Source organism: Hyperolius riggenbachi, chromosome 2 (assembly GCF_040937935.1).
Source record: "Hyperolius riggenbachi isolate aHypRig1 chromosome 2, aHypRig1.pri, whole genome shotgun sequence".
Classification (NCBI taxonomy): domain Eukaryota; kingdom Metazoa; phylum Chordata; class Amphibia; order Anura; family Hyperoliidae; genus Hyperolius; species Hyperolius riggenbachi.
In genome coordinates this window covers 65,762,682-65,777,583 of record NC_090647.1, presented here as the reverse complement: position 1 = coordinate 65,777,583, position 14,902 = coordinate 65,762,682, and the positions used below count along the sequence as shown (strand labels likewise).

The window sequence follows — 14,902 nt, the reverse complement described above, 5'->3', positions numbered from 1 at the left end:
CAGCCCACTTGAAGAGTCCTTTTATGAGGCCATTCTCCCTTGAGGCAGCAGCCTATGTTCTTTTTTGTTGTGACGGAACAAAGCAAGCTACAAGACGGCAGGTTATACGTTCTTTCTTCAGGTGCAACAATTGCGCATCTACCAAGCCTAACCAGCCAGAAGAAAAGACGACACTGCTTGGCCTCACAAAGATACAATGGACTGGCTGAAACTTTTTAGGTCTGTAGCAGCCAAACAGATAACTGCCCATCTTAAGACCTGAAGTTGGCACAGACACAGGGAAAATGGCACAAGTTCAATCCGTAAGGCTCGGTTCTCACAGTTGAGTAAGTTGTTGCAAGCTCCGTTCAGTGCAGGAAGCGGATCCTAAAAATAACAGATCCGTTTGCCACACTTTGGCAAATCCAAACACAGAGTCCGAACTTGCTGCATTTATCTATATGAGTGGATGCGTTGCCTGTAGCCACCTCTGACACAACATATACGCCCCGGACGCAACGGAGAAAAAAAAAAAAAAAGGAGCCGACCCAGAACCGTCCACTCCGCTCTTTGCCAAACAGATTCATCACAAATGGGAACAGAGCCTTATGCTGGGAATACATGGTACGGCGTCCCCACGGGCGCCTGGATCGATTCCCGCTCGTCCGCACGGGCGCCTGGATCGATTCCCGCTTGTACCCGCGGGCGCTTCTTATCTCCTGCTCCTTTTCTTCTATTGTCCTGTCCGAGGTATCGAGCGCAGAATCGATCTGGCGGGTGGTCGGGAACGTCGGATTTTATCATCGGCCACCATCAACGGCTCGATTATGCGGGAATAAACGTACCATGAATAGCCAGCATAACAGAGATTGGATTCATGTGAAGCTTTAGTTCTGTGACTTCTCTTCACCAGTGGTTTCAGCATTCCCCCCAATGTCCCCCTAATTCTAACAGTTCCCTACTCCTAATTTTAACTAGCTTTTATGTATGAAATCGGAACTATGTGGTTCGGAACCCAAACACCCGCATTCAGCATCATTTCAGCCCTGAACAGCAGGAAGGGGTACATTTCATGTAACCCCAGTTCTTCCTTCTTCTAGCTTGGGAGCCCCAAGTAAATCTTAATCTGAAGATGTGGAACTCCGAGCACCTCTCATGGGCATGCCTTTAAGCCAGACGACTTCCAACAAAGTCAGGCTATGACCCCTCCGGAGGAGACTCTAGCAATGGCCATGCGTGTCACTTCCTCTTCCTGCTTCATTCAGTAATGCACTTCTCCAACAGAGAAGACAGGGTGACCCGGAAGTTATAACATAGCCAAGATGGAAGTCGCGATTTTTAAATTAAAATCGAACGAAAACTGTTTGGTGTAGAACGGCGATTCAGGCATCAAATGAAAGGGGAGAGCACAAGCTACAGAAAGGTATGCATCTTTTAGTACTTTGCAATACTGGTTGGTGTCTCTAGGCATACCCATGAGAGGTGCTCGGAGTCCCTTTAATCCAAACATGCCTTTCACCAAAAACCAAAGGAGATAGAAAAAGGAGCCAAAGATGGTAGAACCATCACTTTTGCAATTGGGGCCATATTACGAACTGACTATCATTTTTAGGCTGTGAATGTACAACTATCCACTGGTGTAAAGACTGAGTAAAGAACAAAAATTGCACTGTCAGAGTTCTCTGAAATCAGTCAAACTGCCAGATCATAAAGAAGCCAATACAAGCTGGCATCACCAGGTGGGAAGTAAAAACTAGCACGGTATTCATTACCCGCTCTTAGCAGATTAGTGATAGGGTCACTAGCCACGCATGAAGTCCTGCTTCATCTCTCTGACTACAGCGGTGCCTCATGTGACCTGGCAACATGTAACAGGTCACATGAGGCACCACTGTAGCCATGGATACAGGACACTGGACAGGCGGATGGAGATCCCATCGCTGGAACGCTGAGAGCAGGCGAGTAAAGCAGTGCCGCACATCTAGGGAGCAGGAGACGGGATTGCAATGAGGACTGGACAGACTTTAATACAAGGCTTGCAAGCAGTGAGTTAGAATAATGCAATCCGTTACAACGCAGTACTGAACAGCCTCATAGAAGTATATGGGCAGTGAGCTGACTTTATTCTGCAACGCCACTAGGCACTGTGAACCAACCCTCATAGAAACTGTATGAAGTTTGGATGTAGAGAAGTGTCGTTCCTCTCCCTATGAACAATTATTAATAACTGCAGCAACCAATGTTGCTAATCCAAACTGTCTCCGCCATCTCAGTCTACTACAGAGCGCCACATTACAGGTTTATAAATAAAGATTACCGTAGCAGATACCACATTTAGCTCTATGAAGACGCCATGCAGACATTGACTCCTCAGAGCTGTTCAGCTTTCATCCCAGTAACAAAAAGATCTATTTTGGAGCACACAGGACTTACTCGCTGGATCTATAAATAAGTGCTGTCAAACATTACACAAAGCAGGGCTAGTCCGCTCCACGGCTAATAGTAACAGCACGTCTAACATTTATAGACGCGCATAACCCTGAAATAGGACCCCTGAATTATACATTGTAAATACAAAGGTTTATTTAAAGGACCCGACCAACTGTTTATATAAAAAGAGGTTACACCTGCACAGTAAAGATAACTGAACTTACAAGCCTTCCACCACTTTCGCATACTGTCACTGCAGGACACTACAAGCCTGCAGCCACTCTTTATAGGAGGCCAACTCCACACTGGATTAACCCTGTACCCATGTACGAGGCCTGTCGCCTGGTGGGGATCAGGACCCAATCACTCGAGCGGCATTGCGGGGCTGAAGCTGTACAGATGCTTCATTAGCCTGCAGGCTAACAACATGTTCTGGGGGACCAACGCTTTCGGCCGACTGCTGGGCTGAAGCAATAGCTGGCCGGGAGGCGTTGGGGGTTGCTGTACATGCAGGATTTTCGTGTGTATACAAGGCTTAAAGCGGATCCGAGATGAAAAACTTACTATAACAAGTAAATTGTCTATATATCTTATCTAAAGTTTAGATAGTTTACACAGCAAATCTAGCTGCAAACTGCTTTAATAGAAGATTATTATTTCTTCCTGTGATACAATGACAGCAGCCATGTTGTTTGTAAACATTACACAGAGGCAGGCTTATCAGTATCTTGAGCACTCAGCCTGTGAAAAAAAACCTAATCCCCCCTCCTCCCTCTGAAATCAATGACTAGTAACACCACCTCCTCCTCCTCCCTCCTCCTGCCCAGACTGAGCTCCCATGAGCCCTGGCTACTGCCAAGGCTCTCTGAAAACCTGTGGGCGTGGTTTATTTACTTTATAGGGAATTAGGGTATTAAAACAAAAACAAAAAAGTATTTGGCTTGAGGAATGCCCTATAAACAATAGGAAAGGAACACAAGTATGCAATGAGTAAAAGTTCACCTCGGATCCACTTTAAAGCCCAATCTACTACACGATACGATTCTTTATACGATTCGATTACGATTCTATTTACGATCCGATTAAATCCGACCTGTCCGATCGGGATTCGATTCAATTCAATTTGCCATTGTTTTGCAATGGCAAATCGAAATAATTCGAATCAAATCCCGATCGGACATGTTGGATTTAATCGGATCGTAAATAGAATCGTAAACAAATCGTATAAAGAATCGTATCGTGTAGATTGGACTTAAGGGTGTTTACACACATCCAATATTGATTGGACATTGGCCAATTTTATCATCTCCAAGTTGTATGAGAGCTTACCTACACAATATGTTCTAAGTATTTAAAATCCATTTGCCCTCGTACTACATGAAAGTGATAAAATTGGCCAACAATTAGCCATTCAAAATTAGACACAACTATGAAGGAAGGATTTTAAAGCAAACAAGTTATTTAGGGGAAAAAGGTAGATCCTTACTTCAGAGGGAAGCGTCTAGATCCTCCCGAGCCTCCCCCCACCCCCCTCAGTCCCAGCGCTGGGACTGCTGAAGTCCGCGGCTGCACACCCGTATGACGGCACAGGCACACGAGAAGCTTGCAAAAGCATAGCGTCAAGAAGCCATCACATGGGCTCAGTGGGAAAAAACATTTAAGTATTTATATATAGCGCCAACATATTACACAGCGCTGTACAGAGTATATATTGTCTTGACACTTAAGGTGGCCACTAATGGTCCAATTTCTAGCTAAAAATCATTAGAGCGATCAGAAATTCTGATCGGATTGGTTGTAAATTATCTCAGCTGATAGGCCCAATTTATTACAAAATATTATAAAAAATAGTCGTCCGATTGGATTTTTGTCAAACCAAAATTTGGATTTTCTTGTTGGTTGTGATAGATGGGAAGCAAAGATTGGTTCGTTGATGGTGTAGTGAACGATTTTTCATCCTATTAGAATTTCTGATCGCTCGAACGATTTTTCGCTAGAAATTGAACTGTTAGTGGCCACCTTAACTGTCCCTCAGAGAAGCTCACAACAATATATGTCTATGTATGTATCGTGTGTAGTGCATGTATCATAGCCTAGGGCAGTGAAGGCTAATCTTGGCACTCCAGCTGTGAAAACTACAAATCCCATCATGCATCTGCCTCCCCGAGTTATGCTTAGAGCTGTCAGAGTATTTGCAATGCCTCATGGGACTTGTAGTTCCACCACAGCTGAAGTGCCAAGGTTAGCCATCACTGGTCTAGGGCCAATGTTAGGGGGAAGCCAATTAACTTATCTGTATGTTTTTTGGGATGTGGGAGGAAACCGGAGCACCCGGAGGAAACCCACGCAGACATGGGGAGAAAACCATTCAACTTCATGCCAGTATGCAAGCTCAAGCCACCTGCACAGTGCTGCAGGGGGCACCAGCGAAAAAAACGTTGAAAAGGAGGAAGACTGAGATAGCCGCTGAGCGTACATATAAGGCGCAGGGAAATTTAAGTGCAGAGTAAGGCTCCCTGCACACTGCAAATCCAAAGCATGCAGTAACAGTTAAAAATCGGAATCGGATGTAAAAAACGATTAAAAAAATCAGAATCGCATGCAGTGTGCAAAATGCACCGGAAAATGGCTGAGCCTGCTCCTGCAAAAGTCCCAACAGCGTCAGTTACTATTCCTCCTCCAGGATGCCATGGACTTTGGAGTAATTGGGCTTCCAGCTATTGCTGGCAGCCAAATTATGCTGTTTTTATAGTTATTTGGGCTTCATCTTTTGACGGCGCCCAAATTACTGACAGCTATAGCTGTAATCACATTATAGCCTATGGCAGCACTGGTTGCGCCCACATTTCCAGCACTGTTTTTTCAGAAGTCTCTGGAGCATCTCCTCTACCAAATAAGTACCCCAATTGGGCACTTTTTTCCCTTTAGGTACATTGTAAGTCTGATCTAACTCTGGTAAGATTCTCCTGGAAGCAGCAATAAAGCTAATAACTATCATAGGTGGCGTCTCGCCTGCTTCCTGTCTGCACACCTGAGGAGGAGATGGTGTGAAGCGTCGCCGGACCTCACAGGCAGACAAACCACATAATGTTGTGTTCAAGATCCGCGGGACGGAGGGAGAACACAACTAAACTACACTCGGCATCCAAACACTGAGACAAAACCCCCAATTACACCGGCCCGATCTCGGCACACATCCACTCTCTGCACTGGGACAAAGGATGGCGGAAAAAAAAGACTAGACTGTGATAATTATGGCTTACAGTGGGGCAAATCGTAATTACGACAGGATGAGAATTAGAGGACGCTGCAGCAGCTCAGGGGGAACCTCCTCTGAGATGACCAAATTATTTACTATTCACAGTGCCTCACTAAATGCCAACAATACAGCACCTTAATTATAAATTACAGTTTGCTTTAAACCTAATAAGTTGCCAAGATATAAAATCACACATGATAAAGTGTGATTTTCTCACCCCCAGGGTCCGTATTCCACATATGGTCTTGAAATCCCCACCCTCAGTGTGAAATTGGGCCCTGGCATTTATTTTCCCTTCCAATCCATAGATGCAAAGGATGCTAACCGTTGACTGATAATGTTTTCAGCTGACGATCGTTCTGTGTGTGCGGCGGCTGCCAATTGCTCTTCCTCGAGTGCCAGGACTAGCTAAGGATCTGTCCTGGCGGATCCTCAAACCCCCCCCCCCCTCCCCGATGCCCAAGCACAACCGATCATGTTATTTTTAGCAATCACTTGAGCGATGGAAGCCACTCTGTTGTATGCCCCCCCCCCCCTTCCCCAGAACACATCGCTAGCCTCAAGGCTAGGTATGTGTCTGCACAACTTCATTCCCCAAGTTGTCACCAGAGGGACTGTTTCCCGATACCCAATAGGTGACAATTATTGTATGTGTGCACTTAATTGTTAGTAAAATGGTCTTCCCAGCTCAGTCTGCTTCAGCCATCTCCTGAATTATACCGCCTACCGGTCATGGCTGCAAATCCAAAGTGCTCTTAATTTTGCATCCCAATTTCCCACAGGAGACCAGGGTTCGAATCTCGGCTCTGCCTGTTCAGTAGGCCAGCACCTATTCAGTAGGAGACCTTAGGCAAGTCTTCCTAACACTGATACTGCCTATAGAGTGCGCCCAAATGGCTGCAGCTCTGGAGCTTTGAGTCTGCCAGGAGAAAAGCGCGATATAAATGTTCTGTGTCTCTGCAGTTAGGCATAGAGCACACTTATTTCAATGGTGCGCATTGTGCCGCACTGGCCATTGATTTCAATGGCCAGTACAGGAATCGCACACTTCATTCACATTCCGTAATTTAAAAATTGGACGGCTTTCTTCTTTTTCCCGCACGCGTTCCTGAATCCAATGCAATTAGCGGCAACCCTGAGAATTGCTAACGAAAGCAGAAAATCCTGCATGGAGAATGCAAACGCGATCACAAAGCGCCAGTCCACAAAACCGCTAGGACAAGCATGCCTAAATGTGCCCACGGACAATACGATTTTTATGCATAATTATTTCAGGTCAACTTCACAAACTGGAAGTAATCTACTGGAGATGATCGTTTAATCCAACCACGGTACAATTTTATCTTAGGTAAGATCAGATACGATCATTCCCATCTTCTCTGTCAGATTGATAAATCGGCTATTTACTAATTGACCATATGTTTTTATATCCATCGTGAGCAACTGATGATCTATTTATTGATGATTTGGGCAGATTAAAGTGGACCTGACCTCAGAACGTCATCTCTGCTCTAAAAGATCCACAACAACATAATAGCCTTTAAACAAAAAACATTTCTTGGTTACAGCTGATACACCCCCTAAAATAAATCTGCACACTTTCCACTTCCTGAATCATGGAAGCAGACATATTGTTTAAAGCCTGTACTTTCCAATGGGTTTATCTGCATATCTGCCATAGTTAGTCATGTGACACAGGGGGAAATCAAATTACAACTAGTGATTAGACACAAATGAGGGGGGAATTAGACAGACTAAACTCTTTAAATACATACAGGGTGCATTTCTGTTATGTTTTCTTATGTATTTGCGATTATTCAGGTTAGAGTGAGCTCTGAGGTCTCCCACAATGCATCACTGCTGAATATGCAAATCATCTATTGTTGTCCCTAAAAGCTAACCATACCTCCAGAACAGCTGGAATGCAATGATACAAAGCCATACTAATCCAAAATGCATACAGACTGTTTAAGACTGGTTGGTCCTCATCAGTGCTTGGCATGGACTAATGCGGCTCTATGGGGTAGGACTTGAAACACCCTGAGTTACAGATTGCCCAGCACTGGTGTGGCTCGATACAATTAACAAGCTGACACATCATTGCATTCCAGCAGTTCTAGAGGTGTGTTTAGCTTGAAGAGACAATTTGCATATTCGGCAGTGAAGCATTGTGGGACACCTCAGAACTCACTCCAACCTGAATAATCACAAATACTTTCTGTTTAAAGGCAAACTTCTACTTTATATAGCATTTTAGTAAGAGGGTTTTTTGGTCCTTTTCAGCCCCCTTACACACTCCTAGGATTTCTGGTTCACCATGAGCTTGCTGGGTAATCTAACTGAGAAAAAAAAATGACTAAAAGGGGTACTCTGGTCACTCGTTGTCTAAACACCAAAGCCGAATGCCTTTCATATTTGAAGTTAGTGACACACTGGCATTCTGGGGAGACAATCGGCCTTTCATTCAGCATAGATTATATTACAAAATAGGATTAGTGAAGAATCTAACGCAGCGAGGCTTATACCTCCTCCAACACACCAAACTCACGGCCTCACAGCTACCGCTATTTGTCCAAACATGGTGGCATAGCTGCACTTACATATTATAACGCCATATACAACAGATTTCCTGGAGATTTAAAGTGGACCTGAACTCTTGCACAGGATAGAAGAAAAACAAAGAGAAATGCACCCTGTATGTATTTATTATTAATCGATTTATAAGCGCCAACATATTCCGTGGTGCTGCACACAGTATTTAGAGAGTTTAGGCTGTCTGAGACCCTCTCATCTGTGACTAATCACAACTGTAATTTGATCTCTTAGCTGTTTCAGCTCAGGAATCTCATCTGCCATGGCAAAGCAGCTACAGTACTTTCTAAACACAGGATGTTGACCATATATTTGCTTCCATGAAAGGAGGAAGTAGCCACGCTGCAGGTTTATTGCAGGATTTGTATCAGCTGTAACAAAGAAATGTGGTTTTCTTTTAACGGGTTATTATGCTGTTGCTTAGTTTTTAGAGCAGAGAGAAAGTTCAGGTCCACTTTAAGGTAAAACAGGATTGCACAGCTCTTTTTCATCCGTATTAGATGAATAGACCGAACAAATCTGTTCATTTGTTGCGTTAATTCTCTGATGTTTCACCGGGTAGTTTGACTGGTAAAATTTGCATCTATAACAAATTCATGTTTCAACATTCAGCTTATTAAGCTTTGCAGATGTCAGGCTTTCTGAACTTAGAAAACCTTTAATGCAAAGCTCTGTTTTAGTAATAGAATGATCTGAGTTTGATAACTTGGGGAGGCACCCAATAGAACTATAATAGTGGGTCTAGCTGAAGTTGCTATACAATAATATAGAAAGAGGTGTCTTACCTCCTCAGATGGAATTAAGGAGTCTTTATTATGGAAAGGTTGTACAGTAGACAACGAGTTTCACAGGTCTCGGCCTGCTTCCTCAGGTCAATACAAACAAATAACCTTATTGCTAAGCCGTGTGGGGCGAGGGCGCCTTTTAGACCTAGTACTTACTACACGTAGTTCACCAGTAGAAAGGCCCACAGGAGGAGAGCGACCATCCAGTTCCGGAAGGTTCCGGGATACTGAGTGGGAACGGTTATTTTCCGCATGCCTATATGATGGTTGCAGGACTGCAACCCATCCTTGTGAGTATATTCTAGCCACTGAGTCATTCACTTAATGATACTGCACTCTTGGTCTCCTGGTCTCCCCCCCTCTACAGGCCAAAGGACCTCCACTCCCCTTGTGAAGGGACTTCCAGAGACCTGGACAAAAACTACTGAGATCTGAGGGTGCCAGAGTTACTAATCAACTCACTTGGCCGTTAATTTATAATATGTCTGAAAAGCTCGCAATTCCCCACCAACGCCCCGAAGGGAAACCGATGGTGCAGTACGCTCGCTCTGCTGTTACACTGAGAGCAGAGATCCATATCCATATTTATACACTGCGGGCAGCAGCGGTTGCAGACGATTCCTAAGAGATTTCATTGTGAAGTCAACTGGGAATTGGCCTGTAGTGTATGGTCAGTTGACAGATCTCTCTTTAAGGCAGATCCAAAATGAAAAACTAACTATAACAAGTCACTTTTCTATATATCTTATCTAAAGTTTATATAGTTTACACAAATCTAGCTGCAAACAGCTTCAACAGTTTATGATTATTTATCCCTGTGATACAATGACAGCAGCCATGTTATATTTGTCACATCACACACAGGCAAGATGATAGCATCTCCAGCCCTCAGCCTGTGACAAATTCAGTCCCCTCTCCTCCTCCCCTTTGCTTCTGAAATCTCTGGCTGGTAACCTCCTCCTCCTGCCCAGACTGAGCTCCAATAATCCCTTGCTACAGTGCCAAGGCACTCTGAAAAAGCTGTGGGTGAGGCTTTTTAGTTTATAGGGAATCAGAGTATTAAAACAAAACAAAAAAAAGTAACACGTTTGATTAACGGCAGACGACTGGGATCTTCTAAATAAATAAACAAAGCCACATGGCCATGTATGGATGTATCTCAAGAGATAAATGTCTGGGTTTTGAAGACGGGCTTTAAAGGGAATGATTTGCTTCATGGCATGGGTGCGAGACTACAGCAGTCTGCAGCCAGCTACACAGCGCTCACATGTGCACAAGTACGCTGTTTATACTGTCGGGATGTCCTAAAGTGCAGCAGTTCTAATCTACAGATGTTGACATTGTTTTGAAAAGCCATATGCAGCTCTGACATCTAACAAGCTTTTGCCAAAGAGGTAGTCTATTAGAGTGCCAGGACAGTGGACACAAGAATGAATAAGGCCTCATCTCAATTATACTAGTGCGCTGCTGTCCGCTTTTCAGCAATGTGTATCAATCTGTAACATTGATGTGCTGATAAAAAAGCGGACATAGTGTTAATGAGTCCTCGTTCACATCATACGCGCTTCCGTGCGCATTTGGAAGCACGTATGACGTGTCATACGTAAGAACGGCAGAAGGGCATAGACAGCCCTTCTGCTGTTCACATCAAAGGCGTTGCGCAGCAGTACGATGCGCTATGATGCACTTGTGTACTGCTGCATGCAATTTGCCTGCAAGCACAGAGCTGACCCATTCACTGTCAATGGATGGAATCAGCAGCGCAGCAGGTAGCAGCAGATGGTGTGCGATCCTACGCATTGCGTTCCAATCGCACGGCCATTAGCGCTGCATAAATGTGAACGAGACCTAGGGTGCGCGCTTTTTTTCAGCACATCAATGTGATACATGTTGCTGAAAAGCGGACAGATGGAAACAAGGCCTAAGGGCCAGTTCACTCTTGAGCGGATGCAGAACGGAAACTGTAAGCGTATCCACTAGGTGAAAGCGTTCTGTCCGTGTTGCATCTGCATGCAAAAATTATACCCGTCCATTCCACATCCGCTCCTGCGCCGCTCACGTCCGCATCGCCGCTCACCTGTCCCGCCGCTGTTCGGTCCACCTATTCAGCCTGAAGGCCAGCACAGGCATGGGGGCTCTCCACAGGCTGCATCAGGCCAATAAGAATAATTTGTATTGGTCCAACATGAACCAATGAGAATTATCCCTGTTGCCGAGGACTTCCATTGGTCTTTTGCAGCCAAATGGCGATTCCCCATGTTAAAACTGGCCACCGGGCAATGTAGGAAGAACCAAGCGGCAGCGGCGGGACACATAAGCATTACGTCACGGCAGTGATCGAAACGGGGGATGCGACTGTGGCAACTAGCCTAGTGAGAAGGACAGTGTCCGTTCTCATAGGCTTTAAATGCACACATTTTCCCATACGGTTGCAGTTGGGACTCTGCGTTTCGTCTCCCGTTCCGCAGCAAGTGTGTCCGTGTTTTTAAGTGAAAGCAGATCCTAGTTTTAACATAGCATCCGCTTCCTGCGTTTAAATAGAGCTTAAAAAATGTCCCAACGGGCATGTTTTTTAAGCAACTGTGAACCGGCCCCAATAGCGCGCCCTGGATTGTAAGGCTAGTGCAGTACTCTTTCATAAAGCTACAACTGCTGAGCAGCCATCTGGAAGGGCCTGCAATGTGTGTCTCAACTGGAAGAAAGGTCTCATTTTCTGAAAGGACACCTGAAGTAAGAGGGATATGGAGGCTGCCATATTTCCTTTTAAACAGTGCAGATTGCTTGGCTGTCCTGCTGATCCTCTACCTCCACAGATGCTGAACAAACATGCAGATCAGATGTTTCTGACTGAAATGTGATCGGATTTGCTACATGCTTGTGTCTGGTGTGAGAGTCAAGACACCACTGATGCCAGAAAGGTTAGCGAACCACCAGGCAACTGGTATTGTTTAACCACTTGAGGACCGTGGTGTTACACCCCCCCTTAGATCGCAGTGCTGTGCAGCCTTATTAGATGGTGATCGCCGCTGGGAGACTGAAGGCGGAGCAGAGCTCCAAGCGGAGATGCGCACGCTCTCCTGCTTGCCCCATAGAAGGCCATTCATACCAGTCGGCACGGAGTGGTCCTGGGGCTGTCGCTGCGTTCACACCAATTGGCGTGGAGCGGTCGGCAAGCAGTTAACCTCCCTGGCGGTATACAGAGTCCGGCTCATTGTGGAAAAAAGAAGCCAGGAGCAGTAATCCCGAGCCCGACTGACCGATGGGAAGCTTGTGCAGAGCCTTAAGCGCAGCGGGCGTTTTAACTCACCTCCCCCGGGATCCAGACGCCGGCAGCCATTCTCCTTTCAGTCCTCGGAGGCTCTGGATCTCTCTGGTGAGATCGCCTTCTGTCGTCATGATGACAGCCGGCGGTCTCACTACAAGATTACAGCCCCACCCCGGAGGATGGAGGGAGAACTGCAGCGCTGGATCCCAGGGAGGTGCGCAACGTGCAGGGGCTGCTCCAGGCTCTCTAGCAGCATGATTCCCCCCCCCCCCCCCCCCCGTTTTAGGGTCCAAAAGCGTGCAAAATAATTGCACCACTTTTAGACCCTAAAATCCGGAAATAATCATACCACTAGGGAGGTTAAAAGGCAATAAATATAGCAGCTTCCATGAGCCTCTCACTTCAGGTGAACTTGAAGCACTAATAGGGTCAACAAAGAATAGAAAAAGTAAAATGTATTCGCTACAGGTTTTCTGGGGAATAATAAGATGATCTGTATATTCGGGAGTGATGCATCATGGGAAACCAAAATTGCTCACATAAAGCTGGAATTATCGCAAAAAACTTGTGTATTAAGAGGATAAAATTATACTTGGCATTACTTTGTAACGGTCTCTTTCAGCCCTTTAGACTTTCCTAATGGTTCTGGGCCACTATGAACTGTCTTTGTATTCCAAAGAATAGAATATGATGTAAAATCTCTACACATTACACAAATGCAGAAATAAAATGAATAGGTTAGTGGTGGTACCTAAAACTAACAGGACATTTGTGACGTTTTTCTTGCCGTCAGTGCCTACTTCCTTCCAGTAGCAGTCTTTGGGCCACCAAGAAGAGGAAGTAGTGGAAAGTCCTGTCAGGCATACGGTACACACAGCATAAAAACGGACATGGGTATGACCTGGGTATGAATCTCAGCTTTTCCTGTTCGGTACGCCAGCTCCTATTCAGTAAGGAGATTAGGCTAGACTCCCTAACACTGCTGCCGCCTATAGAGCGCTCTAGTGGCTTCAGCTCAAGCGCTTTGGGCCTGTTTCCACTACGCACAGATTGGATGCAGAAAAACTGACTCCAATGAATGCCTATGGGCTGGTTTCCACTAAACCAATTTTTCTGATGCAGATTTTCCCCTAGGCATTCATTGGTGTCAGTGTTTCTGCATCCAATCTGCGTGTAATGGAAACAGACACTTTGAGTCAGCTAGGAGAAAAGTGCAATTTAAAACGTTATTTGTCTCGTCTTACATGTATTCTAGTGCCTAGATTCTCAACGTGTGGTACGTCTACTCCAGGGGGTTCTTCTGATGGGTACAGGGGGTACTCGGGCTTGATATAGTTAATTAAACATAGCAAATGTATAGTTTTCCAAAATAAAAAATAAATTAATCCTATATAAACCACCACATTTCTAGTTTGGCTATTTAAATGTCATAGTAAACTCTTGGAAATTGTTTAGAAACCACATCTACTACTATTAAATATATTTGTCAAGGGGCACTTTAGGTAATCTTTACCATACGAGGGGGTACTTTGTGAGCACAGGCTTTCAAGGGTACATACCAATGAATTGTAGAGAAACGCTGCCCTAGGGGGTTCTTCCGTTGGAAATTGTCATAGGTATTGTCATAGGTATCAATTACAGTCTCAAGTCATATATAAACAATCCTAAATAAGTATTAAGAGTTAATTAAAAGAATCAATGTTTGAACTACATTTAATAATCTTATTCCTAATGTATGTGCACTGTTAAGGGGTAAGATACCAACAGCAGGAGGAAACTGGCCAATGCAATCATTAACATAGGGGTTTAAGGGGTACATGCTATTAAAATGTTGAAGAACACGAGTTCACACGAATGGTAGACAGCTGTCCTTCTGTTATTTGTTCCCATTTGAGGATGCTTGGAGGTTCCAGAGGCTGGAGATGGTGTGGCATCTGAATCAGTGCTGTACCCCTCCAAATACATTTTAGTGGGCAGCAACAGCCCAACAACGTCACATGCAGGATACAACAGCCAAACGGTGTCCCCATTGACCGTGAAATGCTGCCATTATACGGCAAGAAAATGGCAATGAATAACCATTGGAAGGATGGCTCAACCACACAGTAACTGTCCTTATGATCTAAGCCTGCAAAAATAAAGATACTAGATGCAGGTACAGGGTAATATTAGAAAACAAGGAATAGTTCAGGCCAGATTAAAAAGTCCTGCTGTTGGTATAGTGGAAGAGGTCCGAAACAGAGAGAATTAAGCAAAGGATGTAAGCGCTTTCTTACCAAAACGTGGGTCTAACCGTGGGTCTAGCCATGATGTGCTCTTGTTCTTGTGGTTAATGTAGTATATCTCCCCTTCAGAAGTGAGGGACTGCTCCCAGCCATCTGGTAGTGGACCTACAGTAAATTAACAAATAACATTTATAACAGCCACCAGGTAGGAGCCAGCAGATAACTAATTGTGCAAAAATTTCAGTTTAAAATTTTGATTGGGATTTTTTATTTTTGCAACAAGTTCCAAAGGAAATGCCCTTTTACGGACAGAGAAGTTGGGCCTAGTATGGTTGAGGTGAGCCAGCAAGTAAATCCATAGGGTGAT

At 44.7% G+C, this 14,902-nt stretch overlaps 1 protein-coding gene across 4 annotated transcripts in view; it reads right to left on the bottom strand.

Annotated features, from left to right (window-relative positions):
* YAP1 (Yes1 associated transcriptional regulator) overlaps positions 1–14,902 on the bottom strand; it is a 105,388-nt gene that overhangs the window by 15,121 nt on the left and 75,365 nt on the right. For 2 of the 4 annotated variants that reach the window (XM_068266855.1, XM_068266854.1), the window contains exon 4: positions 14,587–14,700. The exons of the other annotated variants lie outside the window; for them this stretch is intronic. In XM_068266855.1, the coding sequence (XP_068122956.1) occupies positions 14,587–14,700 (114 nt within the window). The remainder of the gene's footprint in view (positions 1–14,586; positions 14,701–14,902) is intronic. 4 annotated transcript variants of the gene reach the window in all.